Source organism: Oncorhynchus keta, chromosome 34, assembly GCF_023373465.1.
Source record: "Oncorhynchus keta strain PuntledgeMale-10-30-2019 chromosome 34, Oket_V2, whole genome shotgun sequence".
NCBI classification, from domain to species: Eukaryota; Metazoa; Chordata; class Actinopteri; order Salmoniformes; family Salmonidae; genus Oncorhynchus; species Oncorhynchus keta.
In genome coordinates, this window is record NC_068454.1 from 77,539,807 (window position 1) to 77,557,909 (window position 18,103).

At 41.7% G+C, this 18,103-nt stretch overlaps 2 protein-coding genes across 3 annotated transcripts; one reads left to right on the plus strand and one right to left on the minus strand.

Annotated features, from left to right (window-relative positions):
• The first annotated feature begins 2,147 nt into the window (after positions 1 to 2,147).
• Positions 2,148 to 8,931, plus strand: LOC118375176 (glutamate-rich WD repeat-containing protein 1-like). The gene is made up of 7 exons (XM_035761676.2): positions 2,148 to 2,411; positions 2,492 to 2,609; positions 2,807 to 2,972; positions 3,130 to 3,340; positions 3,629 to 3,774; positions 3,961 to 4,152; positions 8,314 to 8,931. Exons 1-7 carry the CDS (start codon positions 2,198 to 2,200, stop codon positions 8,620 to 8,622), a joined length of 1,356 nt encoding a protein of 451 aa, XP_035617569.1. The 5' UTR covers positions 2,148 to 2,197; the 3' UTR covers positions 8,623 to 8,931.
• A 4,440-nt stretch (positions 8,932 to 13,371) lies between these two features.
• Positions 13,372 to 17,828, minus strand: LOC118375183 (uncharacterized). Of its 2 annotated transcripts, XM_035761682.2 has the most exons (3): positions 17,666 to 17,805; positions 17,068 to 17,101; positions 13,372 to 16,402 (listed from the first exon to the last, which is right to left on the minus strand). In XM_035761682.2, exon 3 carries the CDS (start codon positions 16,395 to 16,397, stop codon positions 15,444 to 15,446), a length of 954 nt encoding a protein of 317 aa, XP_035617575.1. In that variant the 5' UTR covers positions 16,398 to 16,402; positions 17,068 to 17,101; positions 17,666 to 17,805; the 3' UTR covers positions 13,372 to 15,443. The 2 variants fall into 2 exon arrangements, with proteins under 2 accessions (XP_035617575.1, XP_035617573.1); XM_035761680.2 differs by lacking the exon at positions 17,068 to 17,101 and having other exon boundaries at positions 17,666 to 17,828.
• Between the last annotated feature and the right edge of the window lie 275 nt (positions 17,829 to 18,103).

Here is an 18,103-nt window from a genome sequence, read left to right on the forward strand (position 1 = left end):
AGAGCGATATCGTTGATATATACAGAGAAAAGAGTCGGCCCGAGAATTTAACCCCATAGAGACTGCCAGAGGACCGGACAACAGGCCCTACGATTTTCCACACTGAACTCTATCTGCGAAGTAGTTGGTGAACCAGGTGAGGCAGTCATTTGAGAAACCAAGGCGATTGAGTCTGCCAATAAGAATACAGTGATTGACAGAGTCGATAGCCTTGGCCAGGTCGAGGAAGACGGCTGCACAGTACTGTCTTTTATCGATGGCGGTTATGATATTGTTTAGTACCTTGAGTGTGGCTGAGGTGCACCCGTGACCAGTTCGGAAACCGGATTGCACAGCAAAGAAGTTACGGTGGGATTCAAAATGGTCAGTGATCTGTTTATTAACTTGGCTTTCAAAGACTTTAGAAAGGCAGGGCAGGATAGATATAGGTCTGTAACAGTTTGGGTCTAGAGTGTCACCCCCTTTGAAGAGGGGGATGACCGCGGCAGCTTTCTAATCTTTAGGGATCTCGGACGAAATGAAAGAGAGGTTGAACAGACTGGTAATAGGGGTTGCAACAATGGCGGCGGATAATTTTAGAATGAGGGTCCAGGTTGTCTAGCCCAGCTGTACATAGTTCATCTGTAAATAGATACAGTATACATATCTCCCTGGCATATTACATAATTTATGCAGCAGCATTCAAGACATTTTTTGACATTTTTGGACCTGTTCAAGGTCTGTGCTCACTTGAACAAGAAGGTGGCACGGGGATCCTTCTTGTGGGCAATTTTGTCTGGCATTCTCTGGATTTATGGTGCTTTCAAGACAACTGGGAACTCAGAAAAAAACATGGTTGAATCATGACGTCAGTGATCTTCAGGTCGGAGCTTCCGACTTGGAATTCCGAGATGGATGATCATTCAAAACATATTTTCCCAGTCTGAGCTTGTTTTTTTTCAGAGTTCCCATTTGCCTTGAACTCACTAAAGTCTGAGATTTCCCTGTTCCGAGTTTCCAGTTGTTTTGAACTCGTCAGAAGTCATTCTGGATCGACAGCATGGACAATGTATTCAACCTTTTCTTGCATATTGTGTTGCGTGTGAATGTTTATCCGTTTAAGCTTGAAAAAAAGACTATAAACCCAGACTTGGACCACACAACCTCTCCACCGAATAGAAAGCTAGTGATTGCTTTGCAACACTTGCAGTTAACCACTGATTCCTTCCAAACCACTCATTGTTGAATTTGCAATTTCCAACTTTCTGTGTAATGTTTATGTCCAATGGCCGATTAGCACCGATATGTTTTTTCTATAATTTCTCTTCATATGAAAATAATTTAAAAGGATTTGTCAGTAGATTGTTGACTTGATTCAAGATGATGACTGCTTGTCTAGCTTGCTAGCTCAGATTTTTAAAGTATGATGTTGACTTTTATCAGTCCAATCAAAGCTACGGTTGATATAACGTGATTTTACGTCATTTTATCTGTGGCCAATGACCTTGAGTCTTCTTGGATGTGCACTTTTAATGTAAATTTATGGCAGCACCCAAGGGGCTTGAACTTTCTAGCTCTACCTGTAGATTTTGCGGTGACGTAGTGTCCCCATGAGTGACAGAACACTGAGCAAATCATGGCACAACTAGAGAAGATCACCAACTCCTACGCTCTGTATTTTTCGCTGGCTGCCCCTCCACCACACAAAGCACTGAGTTACGCTGAAACACCTGCATTTCTGATCTGCCTTACTCAAGAAAGCAAAAAAGAGACCATGTTTGTATTCGGCTTTATTAACCCAATATATTTTTTTACATTGTTTGCAAACTGATATGTGACACGTTTAATGCCAAAATAACATGCGAAACAGGGGAAAAAAATATTTTAGCTAAACAGGTGGGGCTCAAAACCCCACTTGCCTTGAATTGGTGGCCACAATCAGCTATTTTCAAATCTTGTTCACTTTACATTTTGTAATACTTTTTGTTTATCCATAAGATTACAGTAATTCCTTCCTTGGTTAGATGTTTATAGAATTAGTGGACTTTACTGGCAGTAGCAAGGGTCAGGCAAAATTCCAGACTGTCTGCCAAAGAGGCCAGTCAGGAACAGAAGAAGCACATCAGCTGAATTATCGTAAATGAGCGAGACAGAGCGAGCGAGACACAAACCACGTGATCAATCCACCGGAAGTAAGCAAAGCCTGGCCCCTCTCAAAATGTCGGCGCCCAGAAAAGACATGCTTCCGAACGAAGATGGAGAGATGGAGGAAATGGAAGGGGGTGGCAGCGACGAAGACGAAATGGAAGAAGAGGGAAAGGATGGAGAACAGGAAACTCAAGTTTATGTCCCCGGAAAACAGCCTCTCCAACCCGGAGAGGAGCTCGAGATGGACCGGTCGGCTTACCGCATGTACCACGAGTGTCAGACAGGTTGGCCCAACCGTTAACTAGCTAATAGAGTGATTTTATTGCCCATCAAACAAATTCATTTGAATGTTTTAAACTGACAGGTGCTCCTTGCCTGAGCTTCGACGTGTTGAGAGATGCGAATGGAGACGGCAGGGAACAGTATCCCCTCTCTATGTTGCTCTGTGCAGGCACACAGGCTGACGCTGCCCTCAGCAACAGGTAGCTGTCACACCCACCGATCCATTACAATGACACTCAGCATACCCTCAGACTGCCTTCCTATTGTGAGGCTGATGTGAAGGGATCCCCAAATACTCACATTGAATACTTTTTTGCACACCCCGCTATTGGTAGTCCTTTATTGCTCAGGCCTCATTGACTTATCCTACCATACCTTTTCTCCTCCTTCCTCTAAGACTGCTTCTCATTCGCATGCACAACCTCCACGGTACTACAGAGAAAGTGAAGGAGGGGGAGGAGAGCAGTGATGGAGAGAGTGATGAAGATGATGATGATGAAGATAAGAAGCCACAGATGGAATTGGCCATGATGCCTCACTACGGAGGGATCAATAGAGTCCGAGTGAGTTTAACTGTTCTCATTTTCTGAGAGTATCTGAATATCTCTTGCACCCTCAGTTTGTTCTTCTGTACATGCACCCTGATTGGACTGTGTGTGTTGTGAGCAGTATATTGTGGTTTGAAAGGCTCAACATTAACGTTGTCTATTTCCCCACCAGGTGACCCATCATGGAGATCAGTCATTGGCTGCTGTCTGGTCAGAGAAAGGTCAGGTAGAGATATTTGACCTCCGATCCCAGATGGAAGCCGTCTACAGTTCAGCTGCCATGTCAACCTTCGTCAAACAGCAGAAGGAAGCCACGCCCCTCTTCAGTTTCTCGGGTCACATGACTGAGGGCTTTGCCATTGATTGGTCGCCCAAAGTACCCGGTGAGTCGGTCCATTGCCACGTCTGATGTTTTGGTACGTCTAAAGCAGAGTGCATATTCCTCACCATCCGCTGTGTAGTTACTGTTCTAGGTATAAGGGGACGTCTACTATGTTGGCTTCCATCCCAAATTAATGAGAATGACTGGCTCAATCTAATTACCTTGACGATAAATTAGATTTTTTTTGTACAGGACTAGTCTTAATGTGGTTCTGGAAAACTGTCCCTAAATAAATGTGAATACATGAGTAGAATAATAAGCTCATTTATTAGTATGTTTTGTCTAAAAGGTCGGCTGGTCAGTGGCGACTGCAAAAAGAACATCCACGTGTGGGAACCACAGGAGGGAGGGACTTCCTGGCAGATCGACCAACGGCCTTTCAGTTCTCACACCAAGTCCGTGGAGGACCTACAGTGGTCCCCCACAGAAGCCACGGTATGATGGGAGAAGCAGTAGGATGTTAGGCTGAGTGACAATATCTGTAGATGTAAAGAAACTTTACTTTTTTTAATGTCAGAAGAAGCAGACATGAAATGTCAGTTGTAGAATTATAGCTAAAACTGCAACTTTCTGTCTCATTGTCCTCTCTCTTCCTCCTCCCTCTTTCATCATACCCCCAAGGTTTTTGCGTCCTGCTCTGTGGATCAGTCCATCCGGGTCTGGGACACCAGAGCCCCGCCCAACTCCATGCTCTGTGCCAAGGAGGCACACTCCTCAGATGTCAACGTCATCAGTTGGAACAGGACTGAACCATTCCTCCTGTCTGGCGGGGACGACGGACTTCTGAAAGTTTGGGACTTGAGGCAGTTCCAGGTAAGAACTGCAGTAAGGTTAATTTGGCCCTAGACTAGACATTAGTCTAAGGTTGGGATTTAGGGAGGGTCATCTGATCCTATGGTACGAACTAGGGCAAGTTTATTTTGGGAAACTGAGGGCTAAGTTAATCGTTAGAACCTTCGTAGGAGCATCATTTAATCTCAGAGCTGTTTCCCAAAACCATCATTGCTCAAGTTGCACTTGAAAACATTTATTATTTAGCATTTAAAGGCAGAGACCATACAGGTGCATTAAAGCTGGGACTGAGATACTGAAAAATAGCTGCTCCCCCTCTAGGCCATCAGACTGTTTAAATAGTCACCACTAGGGTTGCACATTTTAGGGAATATTCAGAGGTGGAAACTTTCCGTGGGAATATATTAATATTACTGTTAATTCCATTATAATTTAAATGTACATGTTTTTGCATTGGATATACACTACTGTTCAAAAGTTTGGGGTCACTTAGAAATGTCCTTGTTGATGCTGGCCTTCAAGGCAGAGTTGCAAATAAAAATCAATTTCTTAGACTGGCTAATAAAAAGATTAAGATGGGCGAAAGAACAGACACTGAACAGAGGAACTCCGCCTAGAAGGCCAGCATCCCAGAGTCACCTTTTCATTGAAGCTGATAATTGGCCTCAGTACGCCTATGTAGATATTCCATTAAAAATCAGGTTTCCAGCTACAATAGTCATTTACAACATTAACAATGTGTACACTGTATTTCTGATCAATTTAATGTTATTTTAATGGACAAACAAATGGCTTTTCTTTAAAAAACGAGGACATTTCTAAGTGACACAACTTTTGAACAGTAGTGTATTTTCCATATCATATGGAGACATGTACCTTTTACCTTATCATAAGTAGACACAATTGCAAATTATTAAATACTTCCAATATACATTTTTAAAATGATTTAGTTATGAATTGAACTTTTAATTTAATGAGTTGACTCTTCACATGGGATGATTTCACTGAACAACAAAAGAAAGGGAATATTGAATGGTCCCCAATGATCCATTGCAACCAAAAATGTTTTCAACATACATCTGTAAAAGGATATTCTAGAAACAAAATCTTTGGTTGTCTTCCTCTCAGACTTCCATGTCTTCTCCCTGGACCTCATCAATGTTTACCTCTTCAAGATCAGACTCTGAGGCCTCATCTTCACTCACTTTCCAACCTTGTTGAGGATGGCTCGCTGTCAGGCTCAAAAAGCCTAAAGTTTGCCCGGGTGGCACCAATTTTTCAACCCTTGTATTGGTCAGCCTGTTGTGTGCTTTGGTGTGTGTTCCCAAACAAGGACCAGTTGCACTCTGAGGAGGCTGATGATGGTGGGATATGGAGCATGATGGAGGCAACAGGGGAAAGCGCCTCAGATCCACTAAGTCCCTTCCACCAGGTGGCTGATGAGATATGGTGGCACGACTGCCATATTGCATCTCCATCCCAAAGCTTGGAAGTGTACTTCGCCAGACTGCCAAGAACCTTGCCCTCATCCAGGCCAATGTGGCGAGACACGGTAGTGATGATACCGTAGGCCTTGTTGATCTCTGCACCGGACAGAATGCTCTTGCCAACACACTTGGGGTCCAACATGTACGCTGAGGCAAGTATGGGCTTTAGGCAGAAGTCTTCACGCTTTTTGATGTATTTCAGAACTGCAGTTTCCTCTGCTTGGAGCAACAATGATGGGGGCAGGGCAGTACGGATTTCTTCTCTTACATCTGCTAGTATAATGAAACAGCAGGAAGCAGGTCTCGAACCCTCGACCGTTGAGCCCGAGGTCCGGCGCGCTATCGACTGTGCCACAAAAGCATGCTCGTGCGGCAGAGTCGATTTGAGCGCTTATAAACCCAGGGTCGTTACACTAGCAGAGTCTGAACATCAGACAGGATGGCATTATCTCCCTCAATCCGTGCAATGGCTTCTGCTATAGGTTTCAGGAGTTTCAAGCTGTTACCAACCTCTCCCAAAATACATAATCCAGAAGGATCCTCTTGATGGGGCTGTCCATATCGGCAGGCAGTGATGTGGCCATTTCTTGGAGTGACTCCTTCCCCTCCAGGAGACTGTCAAACATGATGACAACACCAACCCAACGGGTGTTGCTGGGCAGCTTCAATGTCGTACTCTTATTCTTATCACTTTGCTTGGTGAGGTAGATTTCTGCTATAACTTGACCCTTCACATACCTAACCATTTCCTTGGCTCTCTTGTAGAGCGTATCTATTGTTTTCAGTGCCATGATGTCATTGCGGAGCAGATTCAATGCATGAGCAGCACAGCCAATGGGTGTGATGTGAGGTTAGGACTCCTCCACTTTAGACCAAGCAGCCGTCGTGTTCACAGCATTGTCTGTCACCAGTGCAAATACATTCTGTGGTCCAAGGTCATTGACTGCCTTCAGCTCATCTGCAATGTAGAGACCGGTGTGTCTATTGTCCCGTGTCTGTGCTCTTTTAGAATACTGATTGAGGGGTGGAGATGATGTAGTTAATTGTTCCTTGCCCACGAACATTCAACCACCCATCAGAGATGATTGCAATACAGTCTGCTTTCTCGATGATTTGCTTGACCTTCACTTGAACTCTGTGGAGCTCTGCTTCCAGCAAATTAATAGATAAAGCATGTCTGGTTGGAGGGGTGTATGCTGGGTGAAGAACATTCAGAAATCTCTTCCAAGACACATTGCCTGTGAGCATCAGAGGGGAACCAGTTGCATACACAGATCGATCAAGACATTCATCAGCATTTCTCTGACTACGTTCCTCCATTGAGTCAAAAAAACCTGATTCCAGGAGGACCATGAGCTGTTGCTATTGAGAAGGTGTCTGATTCATCATTTACACCTCGAATAGAAGTAGAGGGACTTTTGTCAAAGGTTGCTTGTTGTGAGCGCTGAGGGAACTTTATGCAATTGACCAGATGATTCTGCATCTTTGTTGCATTCTTCACATATGATTTTGCACAGTATTTGCAAATGTACACAGCTTTTTCTTCTACATTAGCTGCAACTTTAAATCGCATTTCCGGGTTAAACAGGAATACCAGGATGGTTGCAATTTTCTCAAAGGTATTTTTAAAAAGATTTTCTGTCAAATATTAAACCCATAAAAAGGAATGGAAGCAATGCAAATACTGTAAATGCCATCTCTGCATCATTATTGCACCATCTGGGTTGGTTTGTTTGGGTTTAAATGGCTGCAGTCCCAACACATCAATCTCTACCTGTGTTTTCTGTGCATCGGACAATCACATTTTATTGGTCACATACACATGGTTAGCAGACGTTAATGCGAGTGTAGCGAAATGCTTGTGCTTCTAGTTCTGAACTTGCAGTAATATCTAACAATTTCCCAACTACCTTATACACACACACAAGTGTAAAGGAATGAATAAGAATATGTACATATAAATATATGGATGAGCGATGGCCGAGCGGCATAGGCAAGATGCAGTAGATGGTATACAGTACAGTATATACATATGAGATGAGTAATGTAGGGTATGTAAACATTATATAAGGTGGCATTTTAAGTGACTAGTGATACATTTATTACATCCAATTTTTTATTATAAAAGTGGCTAGAGATTTGAGTCAGTATGTTGGCAGCAGCCATGCAATGTTAGTGATGGCTGTTTAACAGTCTGATGGCCATGAGATAGAAGCTGTTTTTCAGTCTCTCGGTCCCAGCTTTGATGCACCTGTACTGACCTCGACTTCTGGATGATAGCGGGGTGAACAGGCAGTGGCTCGGGTTGTCTTTGATCGTTTTGGCCTTCCTGTGACATCAGGTGCTGTAGGTGTCCTGGAGGGCAGGTAGTTTGCCCCCGGTGATGCGTTGTGCGATAAATCCTCTGGTCTCCCCCACCCCTTCTCCTCTACATCCACAGTAATCATGTCCTATCCTGTATGATAGCATTTCAAGATTTAGGTGGAATGTAGAGGAAAAGTTGTGGTTACATGGTCTGACTCGTATTGCGCTTTAGAACCCTTGGGAGGTCGCCCATGGGACTGGTCTGGGGTCAGTGTGTGTTTGACTAGGCAGATCTTAAACATGGTTATGCAGTTATTCTAAACCAGAATGCTCACAACAGAAGTGAGGAGAGATGATGTTAAACCGTAATATTATTTACCTGTGCTTTCAGTCGGGCCGGCCGGTGGCTAACTTCAAGCAGCACAGCGCGCCAGTGACATCAGTAGAATGGAACCCTGTGGACTCCAGCGTGTTCGCCGCCTCTGGAGCGGACGACGTGGTCAGCCAATGGGACCTATCGGTAGAGTCATGTGATGTGGGTGCGAGGGAGGAGGGGGTGAAGGACCTGCCCCCCCAGCTGCTGTTCCTGCACCAGGGTCAGACAGAGGTCAAGGAAATCCATTGGCACCCGCAGATACCCGGGGTGATGGTCTCTACTGCTCTGTCAGGCTTCAATGTGTTCAGGACCGTCTCTGTATAGTTGTGTGTGTGTGAGCCTGGTTTTTTACTTCTCAGTCCCCTCACTGCTCTGTTGGCATGCATTTACCATGTACTGTGCATGTATGTTATTCCTTCTGGCCTTCACAAGTAGCATGTGTACCAACATTTTCAAAGTAAGACACTTTACCAAATTACTGTTTTGGTGTATATTTTTTTCTCAACCCAACAAAATGCCTGTTGGTTGACATGAAGGAATGAGATCATGAGTTAGTCATTTCGATTGATGTACACCCCCCTATGTCTGTATTTCTAGAGTGATGCTAATATTACATTTTGCTTTTAGATCAAAGGGTTTAGTACAGTGTCACCTTTTATTTGAGGGTATTTTTATATACAGCTGTGGAAAAAATGAAGAGACCACTGCAAAATGATCCATTTCTCTGGTTTTACTATTTATGGGTATGTATTTGGGTTTTGTTCTATAGTCTACTAACAATTCTCCCAAATTAAAAATATTGTCATTTATAACAAAAGATAACAAAAGATGCAGTGTTGTCAGACCTCGAATAATGCAAAGAAAACAAGTTCATTGATATTAGGTGACTTTATGCCATTTCTGGCGCAAAGATTCAAGCAGCTTGGCTTTATTTGTTTGCTTGTGAACATCCATCTAACTCTTGATCTGTTGGTCCTCCATCCACACCTTGATTGACCTGGCTGTGTGGCATGGAGCATTATCCTGCTGGAAAACCAATCCTCGCATCAACGATCCTCCACCTAATTTCACAGTGGGTGCGAGACACTGGCTTGTAGGCCTCTCCAGGTCTCACACCCACTGTGAAATATGGTGGAGGATCGGTGATGATCTGGGGGTGCTTCAGCAAGGCTGGAATCGGGCAGATTTGTCTTTGTGAAGGACGGATGAATCAAGCCACGTACAAAGTTGTCCTGGAAGAACTTGCTTCCTTCTGCTCTGACAATGTTCCCCAACTCTGAGGATTGGTTTTTCCAGCAGGATAATGCTCCATGCCACACAGCCAGGTCAATCAAGGTGTGGATGGAGGACCAATTTGGGAGAAATGTTGTCAGAAGTTTATAGAATTAAACAAAAAATGTTAATTTTACCCAAAAACATGGCTATAAATAGTGAAACTGATAATTTTGCAGTGGTCTCTTAATTTTTTTCCAGAGCTGTAATATGCACAGTGGTCTTCTCTAAATACCCATACCAGCGTACTACATACTTAAACTCCATGCTATTCCCTCACCGTCGCATTCTTTTTTGCATGTACCATTTAGTAAAAAGTGCAGTATGCCACATTTGCAACTCAGTAGCGGCTCCTGATTGGCTGAGTAGGTGGGGCGGGGCAGAGTGTGGGTGGATTTTTTCCAAATTCAACAGACATGCATTACGTTAACCAGCCTGATAATTGTTCATTTCCAATTCGATTCATTTCTCTAAACTCTGAATAAAATAGGAATGGAGTTATAGGCCTACTCAGGCTGGTTAGAGGAAGACTATCACATTAGACCTACACCGTAGTAGACCATATAGCTCATCTCTCCTATTTAAGGACTGAAGACAAACTAATTTGGTTTCATTTCAACAAAGTGCTGTAACATATAGTAATGAAATCAAACAGCCTAGTAGTACACACAAACGTTAGAAATGTTCAAATCAAAGGACTATTGCACATAAAACGTGGACAGTTGGGTGCATGCAAATTCAGAACTGCTGGACAGCACCATAATAAACTAAAGTACTGATCATTGGGAACGAGATCAGAATGAATGTTGAGGCTTGATCCATTAATTAAATAGATAGCCACGCCTACAACACTAAAACAATCCATATGTTCAAATCAAAAGGCCTGATTAATATGACATCAATAACACAGCCACATCACAAATCAAAGGATGGTTTAGTATTTAGTTTAAAAGCGTTGACTAAGGCCAAGAGAACAAGAAACACTTTCAATGAGAAAACAGAAATCCGCATAGTTTTTAAGGAGAAAAAAAGACTATTCTATGATGCGATACTCGTGATCATTGTAAGAACAAAAACGACATTTGAACACCGCAAACAACCTGGTCTCAGAGCATTTTGTAGTATTCTGTATTCAAAGCAGAGACACTCAATTTAGAACGATGTTACGTTTCGTATTGTATGTATTAATTTTTGGATGTCCATTACCCATTACATAATTTACGAATTTGCCAAACGTATGATATGTTACAAATTCTAGCTTGGTGGCTAACATTAGCTAGTCTGGGCATTCGGGTTAGGGTTAACGGAAGGGTTAACTAACATGCTAAGTAGTTGCAGTGTAGTTGAACATTTGCTTTGGGTTGCTAGACGTTCACGTTATACGCCAACCCATCCTATCCACACGACCAACCACCCTCCTTTTGTTTTTGACTTAAGTAACCATCTGTCTCCTGTAACCATACCAGACGTAACATATACTAAATGGAGTGTCCTGGATTTACATACAGAGTCATATGAAATGTTCTAAGACCAGGTTGCCGCAGAAGCTTGCTATTAGCTATCTTCCCAATTAATGATAGCCTAGTTTTGTTGGAAGAGAACTTGGGGCTTATCATTTGCAGCCCACCTCTTCCAATGCATTGTGGAAAAGTGTGCATCGAATTCTACAAATATGAAGAGCCAGAATTAGCATAACATCCTGGCATTTAAACCATACATGATTTAAGAAAATTCACAAAATATAAAAGGTTCTATTTTCGCATACTGAGAATGCGTCATGCTGGACTGCATGGTTTCACATTATTGAATCATTTCGGTAGCACATCCCTATTGATTATCAGCTGTTGTCAAATCCGAAATGAGTATGACATCTGCACATTTAAAGTATAGTCGATTTTTGAAACGTAACATACTATAAAATTGTATATTTTTTTGGCATACTCAAACGGCCTATTAGCAGTTGTGGAAAAAGTACCCAATAGTCATACTTGAGTAAAAGTAAAGATACCCTAATAGAAAATGCCTCAAGTGAAAGTGAAAGTCACCCAGTAAAATACTACTTGAGTAAAAGTCTAAAAGTATTTGGTTTTAAATATACTTAAGTATCAAAAGTACATGTAATTGCTCAAATATACTTCAAAAGTAAAAGTATAAATCATTTATTATATTAAGAAAACCAGATGGCACCATTGAATTTTCTTATTTACTGATAGCCAAGGGCACACTCCAACACTCAACAGACATAATTTACAAACTAAGCATTTGCATTTAGTGAGTATGCCAGATCAGAGGTACCAGGATGACCAGGGATGTTCTCTTGATAAGTGTTTGAATTGGATCATTTTCTTGTCCTGCCAAGCATTCAAAATGTAACTTTTGGGTGTCAGGGAAAATGTATGGAGTAAAAAGTTAATTATTTGCATTAGGAATGTAATACAGTAAAAGTTGTCAAAAATATAAATAGTAAAGTAAAGTACAGATACCCCCAAAAACTACTTTAGTACTTTAGACCACTGCCTATTAGGACACAAGTATGGGTATTCTGACATGACCACTAACTACATCAAGCTTGTGACGACAAACCTCTTGGATGCATAGACCCTTTTCCAGTACACGACACACTGACGTCATGCACAGATGCGCGCTACTCTTGGCGGCAATAAGAAAGCCATTGCCATCTGCCCATTCGACATACTCAAGATTTACGTTTTTATTACTTATAAACAAAATAACTTTTTGGGGTTCTCATACGCTTACAATTACGTTTTGATTCTTGCTTGAACAGTCGCTAAGGTTATATTTGGGTTGGGATCATTGCAAAATAACAAATTTTGGATGCAGCAGTTGTTAGCTAGATTGTTTTGCTGGTGTTCTATGAGAACTCCCCCTTGTTCTGCCACCAATTTGCACAGCGCCCTCGTGCGGCAATATTTGTAAGCACAGAAAGGGGTCTATTTACAGCTTGTTTAGGTTGTGTTTCGGATGATGTTTGTCCAATAGGAAGTGAATGGTGAATAATGTTCTGTCATTTGAGACACTTTTATCGTAAGAATAGGTGTTTGTGAACACCTACATGAATATGAATGCTACCATGATTAGAGATAATCATAAATGATTTGTTAATGATGAGTGAGAAAGTTAGAGGGATAAAGATCACCCCCCCCAAAAAAAAAAAAAGAAATGCTCATCTCCCCCATTATTGGTAATGGTGACAGGTTTGCATGCTTTGTTGGAGCCTAACTTTCTCACTCATTATTCATGAATGATTTTTCTTAATCATGGTATTATCAGGATTGATTTAGAAGTGTTCAGAAACATTGTATCTACTCACTTAAAAAAATTACTCAAGTCATCATTCAGTTTCTATTAGGCAAAACATAAACAAAACAAACTGCAAACGCATCCGATGCGTTTGTAGTCACAATTTTGATGTAGTCAATATGTGCTAGGAATTTGGAACCAAATATTAAACTTTTGACTACTTTGGTAGACTAGAAGCTAAATTTGTCCAAATGCTTGACATCGTCAAATGGGGGGGGACGGGGGACTAGATCTCTAAAGTGCTTTAATTTCTAAACAGTAAAATACCCTCAAATAAAAAGGGGACATTCTGTCCTGTCATCTCATATGAAACATTATCTCATATCCAAAATGCTGGAGAATATAGCCACATTTTAAAGGTTGGCATCCCTGTCCAAATACAGGTGTAGTAGAGTGTATTCTTGCATTAATATTCCTGCCATCTTTCCACATAAGTTAAAGACACACTGACACAAGGAAACACTTTGCTGAAACATTACGCTGTGAGGAAATATGTTTATTGAAGTAACCAGCATTTCCAAGAGGATCCATCACGAGATAAAGAACATGTCCAGAGACAATTCTTTCCAGACCCCCTCCTCGTCTCCCTACAGCATTACTTGTAAGGGGAAAGGGGGATAGTCAGTTGTGCACCTGAATGCATATAACTGAAATGTGTCTTCTGCATTCAACCCAACCCCCTTGTACGATGTTGGTCCAAAAGAAGCATTAAATATAAGGTCATATATGCTTTGCAACTGAAATTCAAAACATGAGATTTCAGAGATTGTCAGTGATTGTTAAAATCAATACCAATAACTGTTGTTATTGACTACACAGGCTAAATGCATTCAAATAAAAATAGGCCTACATTGGATGTAATTTAGGTCAGAAAAATTCTGACTTGAGAAATTAAATATTGGAATGTGAACAGTTCACCGTTTAAAAAAAATAGGAATGACAGATTTACGTCATGAAAACACCATAGATATTAAAGCTCTAAATAAGAGGAAATTCTTAAAATGAGGTATCCAAACAGAGTAGGGTTGTTCCATGAAATTAGTTGCTTTTGTATCCTTTGATATTTTAAGTAGAAATGGTGCACCAATATTGGATTTTTAAAGCCTGTTATATTAAACAAAGTAGACCACATGGAAAATTCTATAAATCAGATTTTTTTTTATATGAATAAAATCAGCATTGACATGTCCCTCTTTGCACTGACTTCTCAGAAGATTTTTAGTGCAAACGCAGGTGAGCTGGTTCTACTCTTTTTGGACATTTTCTGGTGTTGTGGAAAACTGAGTGGGTTGAGCTTTAACTCGTCAACCCTGCTACCCCATTGCTACAGGCTAATAATGTTTAATGTAATAAAATGTTGTGAACCTGGCATTCAATTGCCCCTCCCTGTTGCACGCAACAAGCTTCCATTCCCCCTGTCACAAGGGGATTTATGGCTGATTTAAGATGAAATCATTAACCCTGTTACAGTCAACCCTGTTACTTTATTTGGCAGTTATATTATTTTTATTTATTTAACCTCGAAATGGGAAAACATGTTTTATTAAGTTGAAAATGTGCTAAAATATATATATTTTTAACCAAGTTACACTACCTAAAAAGGACTCATTTTGTGGAATAACCCAGTGGCATTTAACAATAAAATCGCTCAGAAAAAAAACTTTCCATTAATTATGTGGAGAAACAGGTGGCAAATAATTATATATTTGTCATAAAAGGCTGGTTCATTTAGTTTGTTTGTAAAGAGCATTAAGATGCAATGCAAAACGGACGACAAAGCAATTTGCTCTGAGCAATACATGATATGAAAATACAACATCAAGAAGGAAGACATGGCTATGGTGAGTTAAAGCACAGGGATATGAACAATAACTCCCTTTAAGGCATCTTCAGCATAAGATAAGTCTTTCTGTATCATATGCACTTTCTCTTAAGAAACACCTTTGACCTGGTAAAAACTAAAACATGTTAGTTAAAACATTTCAATTTGCCTTAATCATTGTCATTTAAAAACTGTCATTATCTTTTACTGAGCACTGATTTAACAGTAAAGCTTCCAGTTTCTTGAAATGAATTAAAGTGCTGCAAACTAGGCTATTTATTCACTTAAAACCTGCTTGGCCTAAAACAATACTAGGCTATTCTTTGTATTTTCAATTGAGACATAATAAATTGAAGTACAGTGTCTGTTAAAAATGTAGCATTTCAAATCTGATGTCAATACATAGGTGGCTATTTCAAAAGGTCAATTTTTTTCTGTCCATTAATTGGAGCTTATAAGATTGATTCAATGAAACGGATTCCTGTAGTAACTGTTTACTAACTGCATGTCTATGACTGAGGATCCAAAGGAGCAATTTGGTCCCAAAAACATTTCAACAGAGACTCTTCAAATATCCAGTTGTTGTTCTGAAATACTAAGCTTTGCTTAAACCTCCGTTTTGAATGATAATTTGCAGAATGCATAGAGGAAGTAAACTGTACATAGTTCACAACCAACGAGGAACCATTTTATCCTCTCATTGATTGACGTAAGGTGCCCTGTAGCACTCTTAAAGGCCGATTTCATCATCAAACTCATCTTCAAATGTGTAGCCCCGTCCATTGTCTCCCCCTTCCTCGGAATCAGTCTCTGAGTGACAGTTGTCAACCCTCCTCCTGTCCAATGGGGTGACACCCTCATACTCTGAGCTGTGTGAGGAGGCGGAACTGGAAGGTGAATCCACCGTGTGATTGGTGGGCTGTACCTCTATTCCCGCGATTGACACGCTGATGATGTTGTTCCCTCTCTCTCGATCTTCCTCGGTGGGACTCACACACTCTTCCTCAACATCTAACCCCTGACCTTCCTCCTCTGACGCTTGGCGAATGATCTCCTCTCGTTTGTCGCTGAATCTCACCTTCGGCCTCTGGCCTTTGGTCTTGATCCCTCCAGTCCCCTCTATTATCCTTCCATCTCCCACCTCATCTCCCTCGATCCCTAAAAGCTTCTTCTCATTCAGCTCATTCCTTATGCTGACAGACTGATCCTCCGCCACCATTTTAAAATTCTCCACTTCAACGACAAGACTTTTGCTTGGACTGAAGACATCTTCCTCATTAGCGCGAGTCCTAGTCCAGTCTGAGTCCAGCCCCAGTCCATCCATCACCCCCAGCACGTCACCCATAATGGATGGGCCCAGGTCAAAATCCATATCGAGTGTGAAAGACGACACCGACTCGGAATGCTGAAGCTCACTGTTCAGTGTGCTTCCGAAGCCATCTGTGACGTCATCAGTGTGGTTAAGTGGCGTCTCGGAATCAACGGGTGCCATTGAGTCGTTTGTTGCCGTGGCACCCGGAGACCCAGGGTCAGAGCTGGGGCCAACAGTAGCCAGGAAGGAGGTGTCACCAAAAGCATCTCCTCCCCTCCCGATGTGCATGGTGTGGCGGAAGTCCCCCAGCGGAGCTGAGATCATGGTGGGATCCAGGCGAGGCGCCTTGTGGGACGTCTTGTGGAGTGGCATGACAGCTGAGAGAGGGAGAAAGAATTATGGAGAAAGGAGGCAAGAGGGAAAGAGAAGATGGGGTACAGAGGGAGAGAAAAAGTGGTGTAGAGAAGAGAGCATGGGGGAAAATGAAAGAGTGACAGATATAAAGAAAGAGGCCAGAGATGGGGAGAAAAGAAAACCAGTTGGGTGAGACAACACATCAAGCAGAAACACTTCTATGCATCAGAAAACACACTGGCAGACTAAATGAAACTAACAAACTACCTTGATGTTCTTACTTTGATGTAATCTATTTATGCGGACACTGAGCCAAGTTCAGTCAGTGTGAGACAAATATCAACTCAAATCTATTTAAAACACACATAACATACATAAAATACCTTCACAAAAAGGTATTTTGCCAGTATATAAACCTACAGTGAACAGATAAGTCCATTCTAGACTGTCAACATAGATAACAGAGAGAAAGTGAATATGAGGGGCCCAGAGCCAAGCTGTCACTGAGGGGACATTTCCCTTGATTAGTGTCACTGTACAGGGCAGACTTCTATGGTCTTATATACAGTGACCTGTCATGACAGGCCTACATGAAAACATCACTGTTGTGCAAGAGTGTGAGAAACCAGAGTCGTTTGGCATTGATATTTATGCCAAGGCCATGCTGGGACTTGCAAGTGAAACATACTTCTGCCTGGATTCCTTCCCTCGGGGTAGGGGACCTTAAAGCCACAGACAAACACTATATTAATACTAAAAGCAATTACAATGATTCCCTATTCCATTCAATTGAAAACTATATTTAAAATGGGCACAAACCGGTGCTACTGAGCTTTTAAAGACAATGAGGTAGCCTACATTTAAAAAGCAGTCTGACATTACTGTCATTTGTTTACTATTTACCAATAACTTCCATCAGAGGATGAAACAGTAAGCGGTTGAAAGTTAGTTAGTCCCTATGTGCGTCCCCTTGTTCTTGCAAGTGATATTGCCTCATCAAAGCAAAAATCAACAACTCCTCATAAAACTGATCGCTTTTATGCGGCAAGGCAGACTACATTATGTCAAACTTACTGCCAGTCATAGCTCAGGAACCAATTTCAACAAATAGCAAATGTCTGCGAATTGAACTCTAAAACGTATCATATTGATTGCCTAGCAGTAGTAGTCTATGGAAGGCCATAATGAGTGATGTCAATGGGGAGGGAAAAGGGCAAAACTTGCTCTCCGCCGGTCAAGTTTCTGAGTGGAGTGTTTCCAAAGGAGAAAAAATATGGGAAACTTACTTTGATTACGCTCGTGTTTCGCTTCCTCCCGCCTCACTATCCCTCTTTTCATCGGGCTTTACTTCTTTATCTTCTCTTCTGGCTTCTTCTCGCTCTTTCCCAGCGTCGTTCGGCCCTTTCTAATATTTCTTTTTCTAAGGGATTGGCAAGGAAGTGACGCGATATTTTATTAGGGAGTGTTTTACGGAGGGAGAATGACGGGGTCTCGAGTCCACATCAAGTGCACACATAATCAAACAATCAATAACTAAATGTTTTTGATACAAGGTTTTTGTTACAAGTGTGTAGAATAAGGGGCTCCCGAGTGGCGCAGCGTCTAAGGTACTGCATCTCACTGCATCTCAGAGGCAGTAACCTGGTTCACTACAGTGATCTGGTTCGAATCCAGGCTGTATCACAGCTGGCCGTGATTGAGTGGCGCACAATTGACCAAACCGT

What these genes read in the sequence shown, in the direction of transcription:
- LOC118375176 (XM_035761676.2), top strand. Translation starts at nt 2,198, where the DNA reads ATGTCGGCGCCCAGAAAAGACATGCTTCCGAACGAAGATGGAGAGATG. An exon ending in GAGGGATCAATAGAGTCCGA is followed by an intron (nt 2,973 to 3,129) that starts GTGAGTTTAACT and finishes TTTCCCCACCAG; the next exon opens with GTGACCCATCATGGAGATCA. An exon ending in GGTCCCCCACAGAAGCCACG is followed by an intron (nt 3,775 to 3,960) that starts GTATGATGGGAG and finishes CATACCCCCAAG; the next exon opens with GTTTTTGCGTCCTGCTCTGT.
- LOC118375183 (XM_035761680.2), bottom strand. Translation starts at nt 17,717, where the DNA reads ATGAAAAGAGGGATAGTGAGGCGGGAGGAAGCGAAACACGAGCGTAAT. An exon ending in GAAACACGAGCGTAATCAAA is followed by an intron (nt 16,403 to 17,665) that starts GTAAGTTTCCCA and finishes TCCCTCTCTCAG; the next exon opens with CTGTCATGCCACTCCACAAG.